General features: G+C 54.2%; 3 protein-coding genes across 5 annotated transcripts in view; 2 read left to right on the top strand and 1 right to left on the bottom strand.

Annotated features, from left to right (window-relative positions):
- Positions 1-2,878: 2,878 nt before the first annotated feature.
- Baiap3 (BAI1-associated protein 3) lies at positions 2,879-16,739 on the top strand. Of its 2 annotated transcripts, none has more exons than XM_013517830.1 (34): positions 2,879-2,986; positions 7,568-7,707; positions 7,859-7,946; positions 8,127-8,207; positions 8,429-8,536; positions 9,132-9,191; positions 9,301-9,367; positions 9,454-9,649; positions 9,958-10,002; positions 10,110-10,187; positions 10,293-10,395; positions 10,623-10,730; positions 10,802-10,897; positions 10,994-11,097; positions 11,182-11,302; positions 11,829-11,953; positions 12,060-12,150; positions 12,260-12,316; positions 12,391-12,488; positions 12,578-12,629; positions 12,742-12,872; positions 12,996-13,119; positions 13,198-13,341; positions 13,436-13,528; positions 13,616-13,807; positions 13,883-13,951; positions 14,046-14,125; positions 14,202-14,310; positions 14,540-14,611; positions 14,757-14,837; positions 14,918-15,035; positions 15,107-15,230; positions 15,311-15,516; positions 15,601-16,739. In XM_013517830.1, exons 2-34 carry the CDS (start codon positions 7,577-7,579, stop codon positions 15,702-15,704), a joined length of 3,456 nt encoding a protein of 1,151 aa, XP_013373284.1. In that variant the 5' UTR covers positions 2,879-2,986; positions 7,568-7,576; the 3' UTR covers positions 15,705-16,739. The 2 variants fall into 2 exon arrangements, with proteins under 2 accessions (XP_013373284.1, XP_005391631.1); XM_005391574.1 differs by having other exon boundaries at positions 14,915-15,035.
- Tsr3 (TSR3, 20S rRNA accumulation, homolog (S. cerevisiae)) lies at positions 16,551-19,110 on the bottom strand. The gene is made up of 6 exons (XM_005391578.2): positions 18,984-19,110; positions 18,680-18,899; positions 18,080-18,273; positions 17,311-17,487; positions 17,132-17,195; positions 16,551-16,900 (listed from the first exon to the last, which is right to left on the bottom strand). Exons 1-6 carry the CDS (start codon positions 19,093-19,095, stop codon positions 16,765-16,767), a joined length of 903 nt encoding a protein of 300 aa, XP_005391635.2. The 5' UTR covers positions 19,096-19,110; the 3' UTR covers positions 16,551-16,764.
- Positions 19,111-19,220: 110 nt separating this feature from the next.
- Positions 19,221-25,483, top strand: part of Gnptg (N-acetylglucosamine-1-phosphate transferase, gamma subunit) — an 11,144-nt gene continuing 4,881 nt past the window's right edge. For both annotated transcript variants that reach the window (XM_005391580.2, XM_005391579.2), the window contains exons 1-3: positions 19,221-19,313; positions 19,413-19,470; positions 19,543-19,610. In XM_005391580.2, the coding sequence (XP_005391637.1) occupies positions 19,262-19,313; positions 19,413-19,470; positions 19,543-19,610 (178 nt within the window). In that variant the 5' untranslated portion in view covers positions 19,221-19,261. The remainder of the gene's footprint in view (positions 19,314-19,412; positions 19,471-19,542; positions 19,611-25,483) is intronic.

Here is a 25,483-nt window from a genome sequence, read left to right as displayed (position 1 = left end):
ATGGGCTTTATCCCACCAATGGCCTCTCTTGCCCTTTATGGGGCTCTATCTTGGGCCTCCTATGCATACCCATACCTAGGGCTCCTCAGAAACCAACAGACTCACGATGGCACCAAGATTGAGCTGATTCACCTATCAGTGTGGTGGCAAGAGGCTCCTTAAGCTGCATGTAGGGGACTCAGGTGACCAGAAGCTAGTGTCTCAAGCAGGATGCCAGTCCTGGGGCAGATCCTTACCCCTGAAGCCATCTTCTGCTGGCAGAGGTACAGGTTCTTGTAATCCTCTGGGTTCTCAAGCCTCAGAGCAGGTAGGGTTCTGGCCAGAGTCCTCACTGGCATCAGAGTGAGAGGAGCTTGCCCATGAAGGCTGTGCCTGCAATTGTGCAGGCAGCCACCAGAGGGCATGGTGCTTTGCGTGGTCAGCTCCCATGGAGCTTGGCACCCAGAGCCCCATGCTTCTAAGCCCTAAGGAGGAAGAGTCACTCTCCCCACCTGCCAGACCCTTTCCAGCTTGGACTCCTGAATGTGCACACAGCTAGGCCTGAACAGTCTTTTTTCTGCATTTGCACTATCAGTCCTGGCCTTCCTGTGGTCCCTGTGAGCTGACTCCATCCAGGAAGGTCACCCTATGCTACAGATACCTGCTGGGAAATGTCCTGGCCCTGTGCTGGCCCCTCACCCCAGAGGACAACAGCTGCTCACTGGTTCCGGCCAGTGGAGTCAAGGACTCCTCAGAGCAAGGTCGGCAGCCCAGGCACCAGGAGGAGGTAGCCTGCCCTCTCTGCCCACTGCCAAGATCACAAGAAAGATTGATTTCCACCTCCAACCACAGGGCAGGAAACTATATCTTGGAAAAGTCACAGCTCCCACCCCACTGATGGGAAGGACTCTAGTGGACACGAACTTGCTACAAGCTTAGACTGCCCTACTAAGTCCCCCCAAGAGCCCCAGGGATGCAGCTGTTATGTTCCCTTTACAGACAAGGGAAAGTCAGGCAGCAGGCACCAGAGTGATATGTTGGGCAGGGGTGAAAAGGGCTGGGCTCTCACCCAGGTCAGTCTGATTTCAGTCTCAGAACAAGTGAGGGAAGAATAAAGGGAGGGGTCAATCTCCTCCCCAAACATCTGTTGGGGGAAGAGCCCTGTGATTATCCTATCTCAGGGAAACTGAGCCACGGGGCTGGCTTTGGATTCCAGCCTGTTGCTGTGTGGCCTCAGACAAGTCACTTTGCAAGCCTGGATTGGTTTCCCTGCCCATTAGAGAGCAGTGAGAGTCTCGGAGGGGCCAACCAGCCCAGAAGTCTGAAGATTGCTCTCACAAGCTGGAGCCCCTCCTGAGAGCCTGGCAGCTGCCCCCCCCAACTTCCTGTTTACAGCAGCTGCAGACTCATCCTTTCACCCCAAAGCCATTATGATCACCATGGCAACCAGACTATGTTTGTTCCAACAGGTTGTCAGAACCTGATGCAGCACTGTCAGGTTGGGGGCTCAGCTCAGATTCTGGGAGGGAGGTTAGCTGCCCCTATACAATCTCCATTGTCTTCAGAGGCACAGGTGGGTACACAGGGTCCAGACCCACCCTCCTGCTCATCTGACATCCCTGTACCAAGCAGAATACATTTCCTGAACTCCCCCCACAACACTCCATTTTCCTGGCTAGACTGGGTCAGGATGGAAGTGGGGAAGGAGAACACATCTCATGGTCCTGCCTCCCTCACCCTGCCATCCTGTGCTGTCTCCTGTCTCCTGCTGACAGGTGTGGGGCTGGGGATAGATGTGAGTTGGAATCGAGAGCTCTAGGAGGTGGCAATGTCGCTCTGTCCCAGGGCAAGGGGAGAAGCCACCTGTATCCTGAGCTGGGAACAGTGTCCAGGCTGTCCCCTCCTGGGCCCCATCTGAGTGACCAGCAGTAAAGACAGGGGGGCAGCTGGGACAGGGAGGACTGTACATAGTGATCTGCAGACGGGCCTCTGCCTGAGCTCTGTTCTGGAAGTTGGCAACAGCCTTCCAGGGGGAACCCTCCTTGCGTCTCAGCTGAGCAGAGAGGGTGCCTGCCCTGCCTCTGCCTCTGCTCCTTACAGGGCAAGGTCCCACTCTTAAGGATCCGCCCTCTGGAGTAAAAGCTTCCCCAAATCTAAGTTGCAGTGTCCAGATGAAGCTCAGCTGAGCCTAGGAGCCTGTTGTGCCCCTCCAACAACCCCAAGCACTCCAGCAGCCCAGGACAGCCTGTAGTCCAAGGGGCCAGGCCTGTGGCAGGCAGCTTGTTAAGAGACTAGCAGACCAACAGGTGTGTTTAACAAGCCTTCCAAATTGCCCAGGATGGTGGTGAACACCTATACTGTAATCCCAGCACTTGGGCGGCTGAAGCAGAAGGATTGTAAAAGTTCAAGACCAGCTTGAGCAATTTAGTCAGATTCTGTCTCAGAAAAGGCCTGGGGGTGTAGTTCAGTGTGATGAAGGCCCTGAGTTCAACCCCAGTACCGCAAAAACAAAAACGAAAACGAAAACCAAGCCTTCCAGATAACCGCGGGGCAGCTGGTCTGACAGCAGATGCGGTGGAGGCCGGGGATGTGGACGGGGTGCCCGAGGTCCAGCTGTCTGTGACCTGACAAGAGACAGTGGCCAACTTGGGCCTCCCACCCTCACAAGAGTTGTCGTGGGGCACCCCGATTTAGTTCTGTCAGTGTCGGGCGACGCTGGCTTCCCTGGGGCCCCAGGGCAGAGACCCCACGGAAAACACAAACCACCTCCACCAAGCCGCGCCGCCCGACAGCCCCGCCCATCCCGGGATCTTTCCCCCCTCCCCGCACTGAGCCGTGCGGCCGGGAGCTGCGAAGAGGCCCCGCCCCCGCCCCCCCAGTCCGTCCGCCCACCGCCAGAACGCGCGCCTGAGTCTCCAGCGAGCGCTGCTGCGAACGGTCGCGGGGTCCCGCAGTCCCCAGCCCGAGAGACTGCGCCCGCAGGAGCCCCTTTACCCCTGCGCCCCCGGTGAGTGCCGCAGCCTTCAGCCTTGTGCCGTCGGGGCCCAGCCCGGCGCCCACCCAGACGGACCGACGGACTGACAGACCCGCACTCAGGCTCAAACACTGGCGTCTGCGCTCTGCTGGCTGCGGGCCCGGGGTGGTGGACAGGTCACAAAGACGCACCTGCAGCCCCGGGGAAACTGAGGCCCGCATGCTCGGAGGGGCGGGGCCGCGGGTAGAATTTCTCTTGTTGCCCTCTCCGCTCGGAGCGCGCAGCTACGCGCGGCGGCAGGGTCCGCACTGCGGGGCGCAGGGAGGGAAACAGGGCCGCACCTGGGAACCGGGGGTTGGGGCGAAAGCAACCACCGGCCCCCGCCCCCCTCCCGAGGGAGCTCTGGATGCGGAACAAGGACCCAGAGACGCTCCGTGGGACTTCCCTTCGACCTTCTGGCCGGACCCCCTGAACCCCTGCCCACGAGGGCCCCGCTCCACCCCACGCCACCCGAGAATTTCCCTCCCATTGCGGGTAGTGAAATACTGTGCGTCAGACCAGTCCCAAATGCCCTCGGACCTACCCTTTCCAGGGGAAACAAGACCCTGGGGATCTGAGGGGCGGGGAGGGAGGGGTATCTTGGCAGAGGCAGGTGAGTGAGACAGGTAAAAGGGGGCCCCAACGAAAGCACCCCAGCCCCATCCCGCAGGTCATCCTGGGAGACCTAGGTCCGCCTGCAGGCAGCCCGCCCCCCCCCACACACACACTGTAGACTGGACTTCCCTCCAGCAAAGCCAGGTAAGCCGCCCTTGGGCATTTCCCTGCCTCTGCAGGGAACACAGGCCAGGGGGAGGCCTGGAAATCCAGAAGACGTGGGGGTGGGGCGGGAAAAAGGAGAAATGCCGAAAAAGAAATGACCAGAGGGTAGGGGTATGGGAAACCCAGTGGGGGAGGCAGACATCCTGTCCAGACTGAGGAATCCAAATGCACTAAGGAGTCCTCCAAACCCAGGGCTCTAGAGGTGTTTTTAATGATCTGGGGACCAAGAAGGCCTCTGGGTTCTCTTGCTCAACTGCCCCCAGATCCACCTGCATCAGTGTCACATGCCCCAAACAGCCTAGCAAGGGACAGCTTGGCTTGCTATCCCTGGAATCAAATCTTGGCTTTGGACAAGGTGCCCAGCCCTGGGCTTGTGACATGGACTAGTGCTACCATTTTTTGTCTAGCAGTTAGGGTGGGGTCAGGTTTGCCCCAGAGCTGGATGGCAAAACCTCTTTGATCAGCCCTTACCTTATTCACCAGACAAAAGCAATGGATTCTGGCCCTGATGCCAATAGCCAAGCACAACACAGGGATATGGGCCTGTCCTGCTCTTTGCTGCTGTCCCTGCAGATTCTGATGGTGAGATGGGGGACAGAGTCACATCTGGGCCCACAGACAGATGAGATCCCCTGTCAGGAACACAGCTCCCTGTTGGGGCACAGTCAGAGCATCTTAGGTAGCTCTCAGGACCATGAGTGTTGGGTTAGCAAGATTACCTGCTTCCCAGGCAACCCCTGGGGTTTCCTGAGATCCAGGATTAGAGTGGCAGTTCTGGGCATCAGGATGAGCCACCAGTTCTGGACACCAGTGCTGAGACGCTGCTTTTGGCTCCATCCCAGAAATGGACTGAGCAGTATGGGGAGCAGCTGGATCTAATCCTCAGGCTGTCCCAATTTAAGATTGGGACATCAGAACCTCAGCCCCAGGCTGCCACCTGCTGGCTGTGTGACCTGGGGCTAGGGCGGGTTCATCGAGAACTGGGAGCTGAGCAGCATCCCTGTCTCAGACTGGCTACAGGTGTAACAGGTGAGATGCTGAGTGGCAAATGCAGCTGGGGCGTCTGGCCCCCTTCTGCCTAGACATTTTGTTCTCAGTGAGACACCCCAGCCCTATAGCTCAGGCTGCTGAGCTTCTGCGTCATATTTGTCTCTGGTATCCAGAGCCCCTGTGGTCCGTCACACTCAGATGTGCTGGCGGTTGCCCTGGCAACAGCTCAAACAGAGGCTGCTCTGCAGGCTTGGGGCATAGGGGATGCAGCCTCTCTGCTCTTAGTTCAGCTAGGTTGAAGAGGGGCCTATGACTCCCAGCCTCCTGGGGACCTCAGGACTGGTTATGGGGTAACAGCTTTGTGGGAGGGGGAGGTTGTTTATTTTGTTTCGTTTTGTTCATTTGTTTGGTTTTTTATACTGGGGATTGAACCCAGGACCTTCACCATACAGCCCTTATTATTTTGTAATCCCAGTCCTTATTATTTTGAGACATGATCTTGGTAAGTCACTAAGCCACCTATCCTGGGCTCAAACTTACATTCCCAGAGTCCTAGGATTACAGGTGTGCATCACTATGCCTGGCTGGGGCAACAGTTTCTGAAACACTCTGCCCAGCCTGTTGTCCCCCAAGATTTGAGGGGAGGGTGGTAGAGAGCACACAAAGATGTGAAGGAAGCAAGGCTTCATTTCTGGGCTCTGCGTGGCACCCGCTCAAGGGTGAAGCCTCCTTCTTATTCTCTATTCTTAGGTCTGCCCAGACAACAGCCTTCTGAGCCCAGTACATTTCCAGGGTCACCAGGACCCCAGTGGGAGTATCAGGCAACAGGATGAGGTGTTGTCGAGGGGTGCTGAGCTTGTGCAGGGCATAGCCCATGGGTGGGGACTCTCTCCCACACCAGGTGCAGCAGGCAGCTTGCTCAGCATCTCTCTGGAGCCACTAGTTGCCAGGTGTGCCCAACTGGGATATCTTAGTTGAGCTCACAGTTCTAAGGTGGAGGAAGTGGCGAACAGGGCCAGCCTGGCATGCGCCTCAGAGACATCTAGCTGGGTCTCGCTCTGCTAACTGCTCCTGAGACCTTGGACAAGGAGTGGGATCTACTGAGTCTATTTCCTTTCGTAAAACAGAAGTAACAGTCCCTTTGCAAGGGTTAATGTGCCTGGGTAGATGGGTGAGCATCAGTGAAGGAGGGAGACCCAGACAAAAGTTGAAAGGCCTTGTGGCAGGTGTGGTCTGGGGGATAGAATGCATCCTATAAACCAGAGACGGGTAAGGTGGGGTAGAGAAGCCAAGGGGTGGGCCTGTGTGACAGAGGTGGCCTGGCTATGGGACACATTTTCTCAAGGGATGGAGGGGGACTCCCCAAGGCTGTGTGAGAAAGGCACCAGGCTAGAGGTTTTTGCATGACGCAGGGGAGAGGTAAGTGTCTGGACAGAGTAGTGTGGTGGAAGAGGGGGACTCAGGAGGCCCTAGTGCCCTGGCTGTCATCCTCCACTTCAACTTGGGGGCTACAGGGGAAACTTGGGCCTCACTTAAGGGACTGAGCCAGCAAGAACATTGCGTTGAGCCTTCCTCCATGATACAGGTGGGCTGAGCCCGGGTACCCAGAAAGAAATGTGAGCAGCAGGACTTCTCAGGGAAAGTCCTGGGCCTGCCACCTGGAAGGGGAAAGTATCATCAGCATTCACGGCCAAGATTGTTGCTTTGTCCACTCTGTGTCCCAGCTCCTACCCAGACCTGCTAATTTTGAGCCCCGTTTCTACCTAGGTTAATAGCAGAGTGACAGGGAGTGCACTGAGTAGGCTCCACTCCTGGGCAGAGGACTGCTCTCTATCTCAGCAGCGGTCACATCTGGGTATCTTCTGCTGCTCCAGGCAGGATGCTGCAGGCTGGCTTAGTTGCCACGGCAGCAGGAGAGTAACTGACGGGATGGACTGGGGGAGAAGGGCTAGCTTTCCCAGCTGGGTCACACAGTTGGGTTCCATTTGTACCAATTGTGGGGAGCAAGCTCTGCTTTAGGGGGCGCTGCTCTCACTGGTTTTTGTTTTCTTTTTTGAGCCAGGATCTTGCTATGTAGTTCAGGCTGGCCTTGAACTCACTATAGAGCCCAGGCTGGCCTTGGAATTACAGGAATCCTCCTGCCTTAGAGCTGAGGATTACAAGTGTGCACTACCATTTATGGCTACACCTCCCCCAACCATTTTTTCTGACCAGCACCTGGGGTGAAGAGATTTGCTTACTGGGTAAAGATCCCGAAAAAGCTTCCTCCTAGGCGTTCTGGCCATGTGAGCAGCTGCTTATTGGCCCAGGACATGGTCCCACCTATGCTGATCTGTGGCCCCACGTGGTGTTTGGAACTCCTGCGGAAAAGGCCCAGGTGGTTGTGGGGTTAGGGGAGTTGGGCACTACTGCCCAGTATCTTGGCCTTCTTAGCAAGGTCCCAGGAGGCACAGATGCTTCCTGTCACACTGTCATAGGTACCATAGGCATAGCTGGAGCCCCAGCCCTGAATTGGAAGTGACAGAACAGTTCCTCCCCAGTAAGGTCGCAGCAGCTCCACATAGAGCTCTGGTCCTGAGACGGGAACTACCACTGTTTCAGTGGCATCAACTGCCACATCCCCAATGCCATTCTGGAGGGGATATGGAGGTAACCATTTAGTTACCTGGCAGATGTGCTGGCTAGAGTCCTTGAAGGCCCCAGGTTGACCCAGTACCATGTTTTTCCTCTCAGCCTCCTACCTGCTACCCTCCACTATGGGCTTAGTGATGCCTGGCTCAGAGTCATAGGTATGCTTTGCTGCAGGTTGCCACCATGTCCACCTTGCTGGAAATCAAGAGTAGCGTGCTCAGGCAGGTGCAAGTGTGTCCGTCCTTCCGCCGCAAGACAGAGCCGGAGCCTGGGAGCACCAGTGCTGACGCGCCAGAGCCTGCAACAGGGGCCTGGTGGGTACCAGTTCTGGGTGGGAAGCAGGGGTGTGTGGCTCTGTGCTCTAGGCCATGAGTGATGCCATGAGTGTTCCAAGCATCACACTGTTCCTGTCCTGTGCACGACTCCTGCACCCTGTGGCCCAAGCACTGACTAGCCTTTTTCCAGGAAACCTGAGGATGGCATGGAGTTCTTTGCCCACATGCGCCTCATCCTGAAGAAGGGAGAAGGCAGACAAGCCCTCCCCTGTCCAGAGGTGAGATGCTCCTGCAGGGTCTGGGGCTGCAGCCCACCATCTGAATCCACCTCAACCTCCATCCACACTCCTCTCACTCCTTTCTCCCTAGAGCACCTCTGTCTGTCTAACATAGAGTCACAGTGAGGCAGCTACAGGCTAAACCCTGTCCCAAGACTCTCACCACAGCACCTTTTGTAGGTCCTCTTACGGAGCGGCTCACCAGCCCCTGCTGAACCTGTGGACCCCAACCTCGGCCTGAGAGCCCTGACCCAGGAGGAAGTAAGGGTTTCAGAGGGCCTGTGACTTCTGTTCCAGGGATTGTGGGACCGTGGGTATGGTGGTTGGGTGGAGATAGCGGGTGTGGAGGCACTGGGAAGGGACTGGGCTCCACTAGGGAGGCACCATCTTGGGCTGGGCATGTAGCCTGTGGGCAGCAGGGGCTAGAGATCCCCCCACCTCCCACTGCAGCTGGCCAGGGACTCAGAGCCTGGCCCCTGCAGGTGGAGATGCTCTATGAGGAAGCCTTGTATACGGTCCTCCACCGGGCTGGCACCATGGGCCCTGATCAGGTGGATGATGAGGAGATCCTTCTAGGCTACCTGCAGCAGGTAAGCTGGCAGCCTCGCCCACTCTACCCCACTCTGGTAAGGACCAAGATCCCCTTCCACTGGTATCCCTGTCACCTGAACAACACACAGAACACACGCCAAATGTGCATAGACAATCACCTGCACAGACACATACACGCACAAATGGACACACAGACAGGCCAACACACCTGGAAGGATGGGGAGATGGCTAGATATGTGGACACACCTGCAGAGCACACAGGGAGACAGATGAGCACAGAGAAGTTTGGAGAGTACAGACAGATGCTCAGAGAAGGGTAGACAGATGGACAGACACTCTCCCCCCTACGTATGTGCTCTAAACTCCTGTTCCTGGCTAACACTGCACAACTGCATTTGCCCTCACCTGCCAGCACCACAGCTGGCATCACAAGTGCATGCTCACACCTTGGCTGCAGCCTGCTCCAAGCCTTCCTAGGACAGACAGATGGTGGGCGCCATTCCCCTATGCTGCCTTCCTCTGAGGTGGGCACTTGGTCATTCTATTTCGGGCTGGAGTGCCTGGGGCCCCAGGAAAGTGTCCAGCTTTTCTCCAAGGCTCACCTGGGCTCTGGCCACCACCCATGGTTCACAGGTGTTTGGCACCAGCCCTGAGGAGCACACTGAGGCCATCAAGCGTGTGAAGAAAGCCAAGGTAAGGACACTTTCCCCCACCGGTGAGGACTAGGGGATGACAAGGGAGAGGTGGCCATACGCTGACACCACCCGGTGCCATAAGTTCCCCAGTGCTCCTCTGTCTGCAGGCCCCCACATACACCCTGAAAGTCTCTGTCATGAGTGCCAAGAACCTTCTGGCTAAAGACCCAAATGGTGAGTGGGATCCTAGCAGACCTCAGTTATGCCCAGGCCTGAGGACAGAGGACAAGGTTTGGGCTGAAGCACCTGCCCTGTCCCAGGCTTCAGCGACCCATACTGCATGCTGGGCATCCTGCCGGCCTCAGGGACCCCTCGGGAGCAGAGCGGGCAGAAGGGACAGCGCTTCAGCTTCCGCAAGGGCAGCAAGCACAGCAGTCCGCTGCCAGCCAAGTGCATCCGGGTCACAGAAGTCAAGAGCAGCACCCTGAACCCTGTTTGGAAGGAGCACTTCCTGTTGTAAGGCTCCCACCCCACTGGTGGCTGAGTGTCCTGAGGGTGACACTCACAGGTTCCCAGTCTCTGCTGTCCCAGAGACTCTGAGGGGGGATGGCCACGTGGGAAACTGAGGCCCAGAAAGTGTCCTGCCCCTGAGGCCACACAACTGGCAGTAGGTGGCAGAGTCAGGATTTGGAGCCTTCAGCCTATCTGGATAACTGGAACTCGTGGCCACTGCCCCTACCTTAGCCCCTGATCCCTCTACCCTAGTCCCTGTCCCACTCAGAGGCTTGCCTAGTACCTTCATGGCATCTCTGTCTTCCCTATAGCGAGATCGAGGATGTCAACACAGACCAGCTGCACCTGGACATCTGGTACAGGACCCTGAGCCCTGCAGGGCAAGGGAATGGGTACCTTTGATCTGGGAAGTAAGGGGTGATCTGAGCCAGTAGGAGCTCCAGACAAGCCACCTCCTTCCCAGGGATCATGATGATGATGTGTCCGTAGCAGAAGCATGCAGGAAGCTGAATGAAGTCATCGGCCTCAAGGGCATGAGCAGGTATAGCAAGTGGGATCCCACCCAAACCCTCGGCTTGACCACAGGTACCCAGTGGGTGGTGGCTCACCAGTGACCCCCAGCATGATGCCACCTTGCTGTGCTCAGGTACTTCAAACAGATTGTCAAGTCAGCTCGTACAAATGGGACGGCAGGGCCCACAGAGGACCACACTGATGACTTCCTGGGGTGCCTCAACATCCCTGTCCGGGTATGTGAGCTAAAGATGGGGTGGTTACACCTAGGGAGCAGTGTTTGTATCCTGTGTTCCCCAAGCCTCCTACCTTCCGAGTTGCAGGGAAAGGGGCCACCCCCAGCTGCCTCTTGTGTCTGGGCCCCATGAGTGCCCCCTATGTCTTTCTCAGGGGCCTGGAGTCTGTGTGGGAGGGGAGGGAGGGAGTACCCTAGGTCTGACACTTCTCCACTTGCTTCCCTCAGGAGGTGCCAGTGGCCGGTGCTGACCGTTGGTTCAAGCTGGAACCACGCTCTAGTGCCTCGCGTGTGCAGGGAGACTGCCGCCTGGTCCTCAAGCTCATCACTACACAGGTGAGGAGCCTGCCCTGAGTCCTCAGCCCCAAGCCCCAGGTAGAGCAGTGACCACAGGCCCTGTGTTTCAGAGGGACACGGTCATGAGCCAGCGTGGCCGCTCTGGCTTCCTGTCCTACCTGCTGCTCCTGAGCCGCATACTGCAGTTTGAGCACCAAGCAGAGGAGGTAATGGGCACCCTGGGAAGTGGGGCAGCTAGGTAGGGGCTTGAGGACAACTTGGAGGCATCTCCCACCTCCATCCATCTTGGCCTCCTCTCCCAGCCCAATTCAAGCAGCTGGCGTGGTGAATTCAGCGGGCCTGGGTCCACAATCCTCTGCCTGCATGGAGCCCAGAGTAACCTGTCACCCTTGCAGCTGGCTGTCCTGTGAGTAGGCATGAGGATGATATGGCTGGGTTCCATGGTAGGGCAGGGCCAGGTGCTGCCTGACCTTGGACTGGGCCCCCATAGGCACTGGCAGGTCAGCAGCCGCCACCATCAGACCTGCACGCTGGACTATGGCTACTTGCTGGGGCTGCTGGAAGACATGCAGGCACATTGGGAAGAAGCAGCTTCACTGCCCCAGGAGCAGGTGAGTACCTGCACTGCCACAGGCCTGCCTGGTATTGGTGAAGGGTGTGCTGGGGTCACCCCTACTCTGGGAGGGTAGGAGGGGCAGAGTCTGCCCTCAGGTTGAAAACAAACAACTGGAGAGAGCACACATGCCATGCTGTAAGGAGAGTAGGCTGCACTGGAGTAACCTGGGGAAGAAGGCCATGGGTATCAGCACTGAGGTGGTGAGGGTCCAAGCAGCAGGAGGGAGTGGGCGCTGGGAGGATGGGGCAGGGAAACGGTAGGTGCAGAATTCCTGAGTAGGGAGTTGGGCAGAGCAGGGCAGGAGGGTGGTCATGGAAGCCAAGAGTGAGTCACACTAGCAGGGAGGCCACCAGGAAGAAGTTAGTGGAGGGGCTTCAGCAGGATAAAGCCAGGCAGGCCTGGGATGGCCATGTAGTAGGGAGGAAACTGCTGGCAAGAGGAGCAAAGGTGTTTCTCAGCATATGTGAGCAGGGCTGACAGGCAGCTCTGAAGAGCCCTGAAGAGCCCTGCCCTACCCACAGGAGGAGAGTCTGGCTGACAGCTTCTCTGCCTTCTCTGAGTATGGGCTGCGACTACTGCGCCAGCTCCGAGATTACTTCCCTGCCACCAACAGCACGGCCGTCTACCGTCTAGAGCTGCTGCTAAAGTGGGTGCCACACGAGTTAGGGGTGGTGGTGAGGGGGTTGACCAGGGCAGATCCTAGAGGAGGACCTTCAGGAGGCTTGCACCATGACCACACACCTGCCCTCCAGGTGCCTGGACAAGCTGCAGCTCTTCCAGCCCTCCTTTGAGATTTGCCCCTTTGAGACGGAGCTGAACATGGACATCGCTGCTGCCCTGAAGGTGCATTTGGACCCCTCTGGCCCTGCCCAAACTTCGATTCATGACCCCTCCCCCACCTCCCCCTCTTCCCTCTCTACTCTACCATGCTGCCTGGTGGCTGCTGCTGCAGAGAGGCAACCGTGAGTGGTACAACAGGCTCCTGAACACCAACAGTCCCCGAGAACAGGTGGGGCTAGCAGGGTTTGGCCATGGTGGGTACAGGGGCCCAAGCAGTGGAATACAAGCCAGGCCTCCTTCCAGTCAGGGCCGCAGCGCCTCCCTGGGCTCGTGAAGCTAGCAGACATCATCTATGAGGACCTGCAAGCCTGCTATGGCATCTACGCCAGCCTCTTCCATGGGTAGGTCCTGCTGCTCAGCACCCACACCGAACAGGTGGGGCTGACGGGGCCTACAGGAAGGGTAGGTGGCTGAGGCATGTCCTTCACAGAATCCTCAAGGTGGACTTCTTCACCCTTACCTTCCGGCAGCTAGAACGTCTGGTAAGGAGGATCCCAACTGGGGGTGCCTGCTGGGCATGGGGGAGCAGGGAGAGCTAAGAAGGGCCCTGGTTCTTTCGTTGTTCTGACACCATCCCTCCACAAATCTGGGCAGTTGGCCGAGGAAGCGTGGGTGCTGACTGAGGAACTCAGCCCCAAGATGACTTTCCAGGTGGCCTCAGGGCTCTTTGAGCTGTACCTGACCCTGGCTGACACTCAGCGCTTTTGGAGTTATATCCCTGGCCGGTAGGCACCCCCAAGCCCCCGGCTCTTCCAGATAAGCACTGGGACGAAAACCCCAGAGTCCTGTGCTGGAGGCTGTCCTGGAGGTTTTAGTTGGGACATGCTCTGACCCCGTTCCCACCACAGGGATGGCCGCTCCCTGGCCCTGGCTGGCATCCATACCCCATTCCTGCCTGCTGTGAAGATCTGGCTACAGGTGTTACGAGACCAAGTCAAGTGGCGCCTCCAGGGAGCAGTGGATGTGGACACGGTGAGTCAGCACTTGGGCCTAAAGACACTGGGGTTCGTCCTGTGCCCCCTGTGATGCAGGCTGCCTCCTGCCTTCCAGCTGGAACCTGTGGATGCCTCCTCCAAGCACAGCAGCTCTGCGGCCACTGCGAGCCTCTGCTTCAGCCACATCCAGGAGCTCTGGGTCCGCCTTGCATGGCCTGACCCTGCTCAGGCTCAGGGGCTGGGGACTCAGCTCAGCCAGGTGTGGCACCTGGGGGGTGGAGAAATAGGTTGGGAGGACTTTGGGGCCTGGGAGAGGCTCCAGGTCCGAGTCCTCTGTTCCATCCCTACCCCAGGACATGTGTGGGGCAGTCCTCTTCTACACGGAGCTGCTGAGGAAGAAAGTGGACACGCAGCCTGGGGCTGTTGGGGAGACCGTGAGCGAGCCGGTGGGTGGCTGGCTGGGCAGGTGAGGTTACAGGTGGCTGGGTGAGGCTGCCTGACTGCACCCACCTGCCTCTGCCTACCCTCCCCAGCTTTGCGTGGTGCTCAACAATGTGGAGCTGGTGCGCAGGGCTTCAGGGCAGGCACTTCGGGGCCTGGGCTGGCCTGAGGGTGTTGTGGGAGTGGAGGCCACGCTTCCCCGCCACCTCCTCAGCTGCATACAGGCCTTGGAGGAGGACCTGCAGCGAGAGGCCCACACTGTGACTGCACACCTGACCTCCAAGGTGGGCAATGGGCCAGGCCCTGGTGTGGGGACTGTCCCTGGTATCCCCACCTGGTGCTAAGCATCACCCCTGCAGATGGTGGCTGACATCAGGAAGTACGTGCAGCACATCAGCCTCTCCCCAGACTCCATTCAGAATGATGAGGTGTGTGTTGGGGGTGTTGTGGATGTGAGTGTATATTACACCAGGGGCAGCTGGGTTCCAGGTTCTAGCTGGCTCTGAGGACCCCTGCCCACAGGCTGTAGCTCCACTCATGAAGTACCTGGATGAGAAACTGGCCCTGCTAAATGCCTCCTTGGTAAAGGAGAACCTAGGAAGGTATGGGTTGGGCAGGTAAGGGCTGGGCAGGTGGAGAGTGTGTGGACTGGCGGTCACCCATGCTGGGTCCTTGCAGAGTGTTGGAGGCCCTCTGGGAGCTGCTCCTCCAAGCTATTTTGCAGGCACTGGGTGGAAACAGTGACGTCTCTGCAGACTTCTATGGACGCTTCCAATTCACACTGGAGGTAGGCCATGCAGAACTCAAGGGACCTCTCCTGTCGCTTGCCCCTAGCCTCTCTGCCATCTCCAGGACTGAATAGGCAGCACTTCCTCCCCACAGCCCAGACCCACCCAGGACGACAGCTTTAGGGCCTCAGGGGCTGGCACCTTCCCAGGCTTCCTGGGACCTGATGCACCCAGGTGTGAGAAGTGGTTTGCTGTCCCTTCCAGACACCTCTTATTTCTCTGCCCCAGGCTCTGGTTAGTTTTTTCCATGCTGAGGGCCAGGGGCTGCCTCTGGAGATCCTCAAGGATGGAAGCTACAAGGTAAGGTCTGGCCCTCTGGGGGCCCAGCTGCACCAGCTGCCTTCAGACAGACCAGGAGCCTTGAGGCAGGGTAGCTGCTGCTTCAAAGGCACCTGGCTGTCTATGGCCAGTGCTGACCAGTATCACCGAGTCCCTTTCCCTGCAGAGGCTGGAGGAAGAGCTGCGGCTGCACAAATGCTCCACCCGTGAATGCATTGAGCAGTTTTATCTGGAGAAGCTCAAGCAGGTAAGATGGCTATTGTCTGCTGTCCATGCTCTGCTCCACCTCAGAACCCCAGCTCTGCTCACTCACCTTTCCCACAGAAGTCCCTGGAGCAGAACCGGTTTGGTCGCCTGAGTGTCCGTTGCTATTATGAGGCAGCAGAACAGCGGCTGGCAGTGGAGGTGCTGCATGCTGCAGACCTGCTCCCCCTGGATACCAATGGTGAGGCATGGTGGTGGCAAGTATCAGGGGCTTGGTGGGAATGACTTGGTCATGGCCATGTGCTCCCCCAGGCTTGAGTGACCCTTTTGTGATCGTGGAATTGGGACCCCCACATCTCTTCCCGCTGGTCCGCAGCCAGAGGACCCAGGTCAAGGCCCGGACACTGCACCCCATATATGATGAGCTCTTCCACTTGTGAGTGCCCCTGGGTGCCCCACCCTATCCCACAAGGTCACAAGTGGTTCCTGACTATTCCCTAACTGCCCTACCCACAGTTCTGTGTCTGCAGAAGCATGCCGCCGCCGCAGCGCCTGCGTGTTATTCACTGTCATGGACCATGACTGGCTATCCACCAATGATTTTGCGGGGGAGGCAGCCCTTGGCTTGAGTGGGGTCAGCGGCATCTCGAGACCCCAAGTGGGTGGGGGAATGAGAGCAGGGCAGCCTATCACCCTGCATCTGCGCCGGCCCAGAGCCCAGGGTGAGTGAGAGTAAAGAGGCGGTCGTGTCAAGGGAGGGGAGGTGTGGCCCCCACATGCCCGCTCACCTGCCCACCTACCCGCAGTGAGGTCAGCGCTGAGGATGCTTGAGGGCCGCACCAACAAGGAGGCACAGGAATTTGTCAAGAAGCTCAAGGAGCTGGAGAAGTGCATGGAGGCAGATCCCTGAGCACACACCCGCCCAACAAGCTATCCAGCTTTGTGCTCCCTTTATCCGCTGCTGTGTCTGAACCCTGTGGCACCACTACCCCCTTTGGTGTATGCTGCACGCTCCTTGTGCCCCAGCATGCCCCCCTAAATATGGGGGTCAGCTTGGAAGCAGCTGGCCAGCAGCGGCCCCTGGACTCACAGCAGAACAGAATGGACTTATCAGGTCATACCCCTCCTTTGGGCTCACAGGCAGTAGAACAGTGGGCAGGTGGGCAGGTGGGCAGGTGGTTCCAGTGGTCTCCTGTTCCCTAGGAGTCATTAGGCAATGTCTGAAGACTGTGGTCACACTGGGATGTGAAGGTGTACTAGTTCCAGAGGGTGGTGGCCAGGGATGCACCTCAGGATCCTGCATCAGTTATCCCCCAAAGAATGGCCCATCCCCACTGCAAGTAGTGCCTCCATGGAAAGCCCTTCTTGGAGGAAACTACCCAGTCTCCTTGGGTAGGCTCCCAATAGTCAAGGGATAGGAAGGCTGTGGGTCACGTTTAGGAGACCCAAGAATGGAAGGGAAGCAATGGCCAGGCCTCCAGGTGGAGGTCACGGGCAAGAAAGTGCTATGCTCACTCTCCCTCTGGCTGTGGACCCCACCCACAGCGAGATGAACAGGGGAGACTTGCTGGGAATCAAACCTCCCAAGTAGACTACTGGGCCTGGAAGAGGTCCCCCCATGGTCACTGTGAGGTAGGGTATGTCACCTACAGCTCAGCCAGCCAGCCATCCTTTCAAGTACATGTGTGATCCCATAGCCCAAACCCACCCAGGTAGTCCCCAGCCCCCATGCTAAGTGCACACAAACACTGGGGACTCATTCTCAGTCCGCAGCTTCATTGAGGGCTCCAAATAACTCCAACCCAGCAAGCCTATCCCTGTGTTACAAGGCCCACACTGTCCACAACTGCAGAGGGTACCACTGCCAGGCCTGTCTACCCTTGTGTCTCACTGCTGTCTCTGGAGTCCTTACTACCTTGCTTCAACAATGTGTCTGCAACCTTCAGACTCGGCCGTTTCTTGATTCCTTTCTAAATCTCACTTGAGGCCCTGGCCTCATCCCCTTGTTCCTGAGTCTCCTCCTGAGAGCAGCTGTTAGTTTCTCCATCCTTGTCTTCAGGCTCTTGTTCTTCAGACTCATCACTATCATCTGTGTTCGTGGGTAGCCTGCGGGGAGAGGGTATGTTCCTTCATGGTGTCAACCCTGGTCAGTCCAAAGCAGCCTCTGTGTCCTCACCCACAAAATCCCCAGGCCAAAGACACCTCTCTCACTCCCTGATAAGCCAAACCCTCCCTGGTGGATGTCTGCTTTACACACTCAGTCACTACTCAGCTATTATTTAGGACACCCCCATGTGCAGGGGCTGAGGCCAGGGGTCAATGGAAGCCAGGACCTACCGGATAGTAGCCACAGGCCTGTTGAGATTTGCAAACTCTCGCCCTGAATCCACGTCAAATGGGTCTGAACCAAAGGAGGAAAGAGGAAGGTGAGCTCTAAGCCCAAGGCAGATAAAATCCTACCCCAGGCTTTTCAGGAGGCACAGGTCTGGAGGGGTTCCCATTCATGCAAGCCTCACCAATTTCCTCCTCCTCAGGGGCTTCCTTGGCACAGGCCAAAAACTCCTGCTCTGCTTGTAGCACCTCCTCAGGTCCACTGCAGGCCGCATACTTGTCCAGGAGCTGATGGTTCAGGTCCAAGAAGCCTTTGCCCCACTTAAATTTCCGCAGCAAAATGACAGCAAGATCTGAAAAGCCTGATGGCACAGAAAACCTGAAGCTCTCAATAATCCCTCGAGAATAGTGGTGGCAAACCTATGGCATGTGAGCTGCTGTGAGCTGTTTTTATCACTGAAAGATCTAGAAGTTTCACCATTACGGCTCTAGAGAGTATGTCTTTGTAACCCTGACTGCTGGGCAGTGCTACTGCGGCAGAGGACTGAGCGTCCTCACCAGACAACAACTAAGAGTCATGTCACTCCATGCCTGCCCTCCAGCCTCTGTCTTGGTACAACCCCCATCTCTGCCACCCCTAGGTCTCTCCCCTTAGGTGAGAAACACAAGAGTCCCACCAAGCCTGTCCTCACATCTCATGGGCCTCCATCTAGGTCTGTCCTTGGACCTTAAATTCTATGGATTCTCAGGGCAGTGCTTCCTTGACAGATGCCCCTGCCCAGCTGTTTGGCAGCCCTCTCATTATGCCTCCACTCCAATTCAACAAGGCCCCTGCTCTAAGTAGGAGTTGGGATTGAAAGGCTATCCTGATGTCTAAGGGTTTGCTCTGAGCAACCGCAGTCAGATCAGCAGACCAGAATGTCAGGTTGGGCTGATGGCAGGCCTGAAACTCACCCACAATATAGATGGCAGCAGCAAAAGCTTCCACGCAGGAAAGTCTGCAGGGCCTGCCATAGTTCACAGAGTTCGCAGCCACCAGGTAGGGTAGCAGTCGCAAGTGATTCCCTCGCATCTTCCCAAAGGGTGTCTCATCCAGTCTGGCCCAAGAGCAGTCTATGACAGCAACTCCAGCCTGAGCCACCAGCTGTCTGCCAAGGACAAGATGGTAAATTCTATGCCAGCAGCACTTGGATGATGGCCTCAAGTGACATACGTTCCTGGAGACACTTCGCTAGGGATACAGGACATCATTTCCTTATCCCCAAATACCTACAGAAGGCCTTTGTGGGTAAGCTTTTGAGGCAGTTGCTGGTGGTACCTGAAGAATGCTTATTCACTCACTAAACGTTTATTTTAGGCTCTCCTACATCCTAGGCAAGAAAGCAAATTAGACAGACATGCCCCTGCTCATGTAGAGTATGTGTGCACGACACACAAGAATAATACGTGAACCCCGAAGGGTATGACGCGCTGGAGACAGGGTAGCTTACAAAGACCAGAGAGGTGAGGGAGGTACCACCCGCTGCCCCAACTACCCAGGCCTCCCACATGTACCTGTCCGCCGGAGACACATACTGGGAGCCCACGGGGCTGAGCACCAGCCCGCCGAACCTGTGGCCGAGGCGCAGGCTGCGCACCAGGCCCAGGCGGGCCAGCTTGCGGCCCGTGCAGCGCCGAGGGTCGCAATGGCCCAGATCCCACATGGCCAGCGCGAAGGGCAGAGTGGTTGGGCTCGGGTCGCCCTCGTCCTCGGCGGTCTCTGGCTCATCGGAGGCTGCACCGGGGAGAGAAGGGTCACCGCCTCAGCGCGGGATCCCAGGGACGGCCCCACCCACCCTCCTAATCACTCTCCACTCACCGCGCAGCGCGGTGCCCACCTCTTCGACGAAGGTCTCCAGAGAGCGGCCCTGGGGACGGCGAACGCGGCTGCCCTCCGCCCCTGACCCGCGCGTCGCTCGCCGGCGGCCCATCGCGGGGAGCACAAATCCTGAAGTCTCAGAAAGCTCTTCAGCCACCTCCCGGAGGCTGCGCCCTAGCCAGGGCGCCACTTCTGGCTTGCGTCGCTCGGGTGACGCTACTTCCTGCTCCCGTTCTCACGTGAACTAGCTGCTACTCACGTGACCGCGCGGCGGCGCGATGGCGGTGCGGCTTTCGGTGTTCCTGTTACAGCTCGGGCTTGCTGTGAATGGTTAGTGTCACCGACTCCATCCCCTAGTCCAATCCCTCCCTCCCTCCCTCGGGTCTTCCAGCTTCCCCTCGCGCTTCCTCACCGCCTCCCTACTTGTAGGGCCTGCGCGGACAGGTGCTGCGAAGATGAAGGTGGTGGAGGAGCCCAATGCGTTCGGGTGAGCGCCTCACAGGTTGGCGGCTCCGGGCGGGGGCCTCCGGGACAATTCCCTGAATTGTCGTTTTCCTAGGCTGAACAATCCGTTCCTGCCCCAGGCCAGTCGCCTGCAGCCTAAAAGAGACCCTTCGCCCTTGACAGGTGAGCCTATCCGCCAGCGAGCGGGCAAGCTGGCTTGGTTGCCGACGGAGGCGGACCGGGTTTCCATCTTAAGCGGGTCGGGGAGAGCCCTCCGATCAGGAGGGAAAGGTGGCTTTTGATGAGAAATCCGGAGTTGCTTCTTGAAGGCTCATGTGTTCGTTTGTCGATCTGTGAATGTCTAAGTGTGGGAGAATATATCTGAACGTTCTTGTACCGAGTTAGGTTGGCCCCAGACCTAGTCCTTTATTCAGTCTTTTAGAGTTAGGCGTTCTCAACTGTTTGGTGTCTTTCCAGGGGCGTTTTGGTGGGCGTAAGTGTGAAAACATTCTAAATGTTTGCGATTTTTTTTTTTTTTTTTTTTTTTTTTTTTTTTTTTTTTTTTGAGACAGGGACTGGCTATGTTGTTCTGGCCAGCCTTTACTTGTGTAGCCCAGACTGGCCTCAAGCTTGCTGTGATCCTCCTGCCTCAGCCTCCTAAGTGCTGGGATTACAGGCATGCGCCACCAGAAGCTTCCCCCCACCCAATTAGTAGTACATATAGGTGGCTGGCTAATTTGTCTTTGTCATTACTTTGTCGTTTATCACTCACTCTGTCCAGGAGCTCTTCATGGTCCTACATATAGGTCATCATTCTTTTTGCTTAGTATTCCGCAGGATAGCTTTATACACCTTTTTTTAGCAGGTATAGGTGATTTACATTTAGGGGTATTAGAAATAATGCTATGAAGAACATCCTTGTAGATGACTATCTACCCTAGTGCAAGTGGGTTCCTAAGGCAGAATCATAGAAGTTGAAGCCTGAGTCATAGGATGTTCGTTTTGTTTTATTTATTTGTTGGTTTGGTTTTTTGAGATAGGGTCTTGGTACGTAGTCCAGGCTGGCCTCTAACTTGGGATCCTCATAGTTTCCCTAGTGCTGAGATTTCAGGTGTGTGCTTACATGCCTGGATGAGCGCCCACACTTTCTTACTGAATACTTCTATGTGTTAGCATCTGTGCTGGATTTGCCCAAGTGAAACATCCCAGGACTCAGGTCACAAGGCAGTGCTGGATCAGACTGTTGCCACTCACAGAGGAGAGTATTTTAAGTTTGGTGTACTGCTCATTTCTCCAACACCATAGGTTGGCTTTGGCATTTTATGCTCCTGAGTTGTGGGTCTCCTTAGCACCACCATTGAGTCCCTGGCTATCACCAGAGGAGGCAGCTGTGCTCCTCTGCTCTGCCCTTCTTTCATGGGCAGGTAGCTTCAGGGGCCTTCCTCAGCCCTCAGCCTTGTTCTCTCTTTAGCTTTGTCACATAGGTTACTACAATAGAAACAAATCCTAATCTGGAGTTTGGCATATACCTGTAATCCCATCACGAGGGAGGCTGAGACAGGAGGATCGCTGTGAGTTGAAGGCCAGCCTGGGCTACCTAGTGAGACCCTGTCTCAACAACCCCCTACCCACCCCTCAACCCTGCCAAAGAAAAACAACCCAAAAATAAATCCTAGGGCTTAGGGTGTGGCTCACTGCAGAGCATTTGTCTTGCCTTCAAGAGCCCCTGGTTCCATCCTCAGCAGCAAAAGACCAAAAATGTAAAACACCCTATTTGCCATTTTTTTTTTCCAATTTGCCATTTAACCACCTTAAAGTGTACAGTTCTGTGGCATAACTTTGGGTTAAAATTGTGTTCCATTAAGCAATTCCTGGCTTCTCTCCCCAGCCCTAGCTGCCACCACCCTACTTAGTGTGGATTTTTTTTTTTTTAAATCTATGGATCTTAAAAGTGAATTGGAGGGTATTTGTCCTTTCCTGTGTGGTGTATTTTGCACAGCATGTTGTGTCTTCAAGGCCTGTGCACAGTGTTGCAGGTATCGGAACATCACTTTTTTTTATGATGAGAAACATCCCACTGTGTAGCCAGAGCACACTGTGTATCTGTTCGTCTGCTGTGTCCACCTCTCTATTGCGACTAATGCAGATGTGAATGTGGTGTTCCACTATCTGTTCCACCCCCTGGTTCCAATTCCCAGGAGTAAAATGGACTCAATCATAACTGAGTTCCTTAGTTACTTTCCTCATGGCTGAAACACAAAACTCGACATCCACGACTTGAAGGCAGAGGTTTATTTTAATTCACAGTTAACAGGCCAAGGTCACCTGGCTCCAAAGTAGAATGGCATGACAGAGGAGCATTAACAAAGAAGGAGCTGCTCACATCATGGTGTCCCAGGAGGAGCGAGAAAGGAAAATATAAACCTTCCTGGTTATGAATCTCTTCTGATGCATAACCCACCTAATAGCAAGACAGCTATAATGCCCCTATAATCCAATCATATTTCAAAGATCTTGACTATTCATGGGGCTTTGTAGAGACATCTAAATATAAACCATGACACTGAGGAACTGCCACACTGAAACGGTACCATTTTTAGGGTTGTCTTTGTTTTTTTGAGACAGGGTCTCACTATGCAGTTTAGGCTGGCCTTGAATTCAAAATAATCCTCCTGCCTCAGCCTCCCAAGTGTTGGGATTACAGACATGTGCCACCATGCCTGGCTCTAGGGTTGTCTTTTGATGCACAAAAATTTTTCATTTTGGTGGCCTGTAATCCCAGCACTTGGGAGGCTGAGGCAGGAGAAATTGTTGTGAGTTTAAGGCCAACCTGGGCCACATATTAAGTTCAAGGCCAGCCTGAACTACATAGTGAGATCCTGTCTCAAAAAAAAAATTTTTTTTTTTTTGGTTCAGTTTGTCTGATTCTGCTTTTGCTGCCTGTGCTTTAGTTATAATACAAGAAACCACTTCCAGATTCAGGGCTCAGAAGCTTCCCCTCCATTTTCTTAAAGAGTTTTAGCTATATGTGTTCGACCTATTTGTATATGCCATGAAGTGAGGGCCCAGCTTTCTTAGCAGTGAGACTGATCTTTCCTCACTGAATCGTTTTGGTAGCCTTGTCAAATCATTTGTGTATTTGAAGATTCCTGTCTGGGCTTCTTATGCTCCTCCATTGGTCCAGATGCCTGTCTTCATGAAAACCCCAAGTATGATTCTTCCAACTGTATTCTTTTCAAGACTGTTTTTGTTACTTGGGGCTCTTTGAGATACCATATGAATTTAAGGATGGATTATTTTTAGTTTATTTAAAAAAAAAATTTAAAGCAAAGAGGGATATTTCTGTTTCTATAGTGTCATTATAATTTTGATAAGGATTGCACTGAATCTCTGCTTTGAGTATTGTCATTCTAAAATACTAAACCTTAAACAGGTTTTTTCCATGTATTTATGTGTTTCAGCAATATTTTAGTTTCCAGTGAATAGGTCTGTTTTGGCTTCTTGGTCAAATTTACTGCTGTATTATTCTTTAAGATGCTATTATAAATGGAATTACTTTTTTTAGATTACTTTCTTTGGTTGTTACGGTTTAGATCTAAAATGCTCCCCAAAATTCTTAGTGGTTCATCCACTGACATGGTCAGTAGTTGAACTGCTGTTAGGAGGTAGGGGTGGCTGAGGCAGGTCTCTCGGCTTCTTGTTTTCACTGCTTCCATGTTTGAGTACCTTTTCCTCACCATGCCTCTCTGCCAGCCTTGCCCCCAGCCAATCTGGGACTGAAACTGAGCCAAAACAGACCTTCCTTCCTTTAAGTTGTTGCTGTTGAGTGTTGTGTCTCAGTGACAGGAAAGTAACTAAGACTGTGGTGGCGCACACCTGTAATCCCAGCAGTTGGGAGGCTGAGGCAGGAGGATTGTTGCGAGTTCGAGAGGAGCCTGGGCTACAAAGTGAGTTCAAGGCCAGCCTGAACTGCATAGCAAGACCCTGTCTCAAAAAGGCAAAAAAAAAAAAAAAAGTAACTAAGACACTGGTATCTAGATCTGCAGTCAAATGGTCTATGCCTGAACTATACCCCTTGATGACACTGGTATCTAGAAATGCAACTTTTTTTTTTTTCTTGGACCGGGTTTCACTATGTAGTCCAGGCTGGCCTCAAACTTGTGGTGATCCTCTTGCTTTAGCTTCCTCAATGCTGGGATTACAAGTGTGCACACCACGCTCAGCACAACTGATTTTTGTTGGCTATAATTTTGTTCATTAGTCCTAGCAAGGTTTATCGTGGGACCTTTAGAGTTTTCTACATAGGAAACCAGGTTATCCACAAACAGGTGATAACAGTCCTTCCTTGCTGTTGCTCTGGCTGCATAGCAGTGCCCAGTGTGTCCCTGTTCTGCTCCTGGCCTCGGGGGAAGAAACCTGCTGAGTGTGGCATCAGCCTATGTGACCTTTACAAGGAAGTCCCTTTCCATTTCTCATTTGTTGAGATTTTTGTTTGCTTTAAATCCCAAAAGGGTGAATTTTGCTAAGTGCTTTTTCTGCACTAATTGAAATGATCATGTGGTTTTCCCTTTTGTTCTGTCAGTGTTGTAAATTACATGGATTGTTTTCCTGTATTCAGGGAGAAAAACTTCACTTAGGGTATTAATCTTTAATCTGCTGAATTCAGTTTGCTAGTAGTGTGAGTGTGTACATGTGTACATGTATTGCTAGGGCTCAAACCCAGAGCCTTATACCCAGTGGGCACATATCCTATCACTGAGCTACATCTGCAGCCCTTTATTTAAGAGACAGGGTCTTAGCCAGGTGTAATGGCACACCGCTGTAATCCCAGCACTCAGGCAGCTGAGGCAGAAGGATGGCTGTAAGTTTGAGGCCAGCTTGTGCTACATAGAGAAGTAGAAGACCAGCCTGAACTATATAGTGAGACCTTGTCTCAAAACAAAACAAAAACCAAGAGACAGGTCTTGCTGTTGCACTGGCTAGCCTCAAACTCCTGAGCACCAGTGATCCTCCTGTCTTAGCCTCCCAAATAGCTGAGATGATGGATGTCATCATCATGACCAGCTAGTCTGCTGTTTTGTTGAGGACTGTAACATCAGTGTTATCAGGATATTGGGCTCCTGTGGTGTCTCTTTCCGGCCTTGATATCAGAATAGTGTTGGCCACACGATCTCAATTGTCTGCAAGATTGACTGTTATTAGTTCTTTAAAATGTGTGGTAGAAACTGTTGGTGAAGCTGTCTGCTTAGGCTCATCTTTATCTGGAGGTTTGGGGTTACACTTGTTTTTTACCCTCTGTGGTGCATTTCAGATGCTCTGTCTACATGGTTCAGCCTGGGAAGCTGTGTTTCCTGATACATCATCACTTTCATGTAGGTCGTCAGTTTTTTGGTGCATAATTGTTCATACTGTTCTCCTATCCCTTCTGTAAAAACTGTTGTGCTAGCTGCCTTTCATTTGTGATATTAATGATTTCAGTCTTCCTTTTTTTCCTGGTCAGACTATTTTATCTTTTCAAAGAACCAACTTTTGGGTTTACTTATTTTTTCTATTTTACTTATCTTTGCTTTACTATTATTTTCTGCCTTCTCCTTCCTGTGGGCTCAGTTTAATCCATTTTCTGGCTCTTTAACATGTAAAACACCTTACTGACATGAGTTTTTTTTCTTTGAATGTACAGTATTTATAGCTGTATGTCGCACTCTTACCCTGCCCTTGCAGTTCCATAAGTCTTGAGATGTGTTTTCATTTTTGTGTCAAGGTGTTCTCTAATTCTCATTGTGGTTTCTTCTCTGACCCACTGCTTAAGAATGTGTTAATTTCCACGTATCTGTGATTTCTAGTTGCATTCCTTTCTGCTCAGAAAAAAATGTTCCGTACGATTTCAGCGCCCCCCCCCCCTTTTGGTAGTATTGGGAATTGAACCCAGGGCCTTCAAACTGAGCTCTATCCCCAACCCTTTCTTATCTGAGGCAAGGTCTCACTAAATCACTACATTGTCCAGGCTGGGCTCGTGGTTTTTTGTTGTGTTTTTTTTTTTTTTTTGGTTTTTCTCC

This window comes from Chinchilla lanigera, unplaced genomic scaffold (assembly GCF_000276665.1).
Source record: "Chinchilla lanigera isolate Chin_1 unplaced genomic scaffold, ChiLan1.0 scaffold00041, whole genome shotgun sequence".
NCBI classification, from domain to species: Eukaryota; Metazoa; Chordata; class Mammalia; order Rodentia; family Chinchillidae; genus Chinchilla; species Chinchilla lanigera.
Note: the sequence above shows the minus strand (reverse complement) of the source record. Positions and strands in the feature narration are given on the sequence as shown.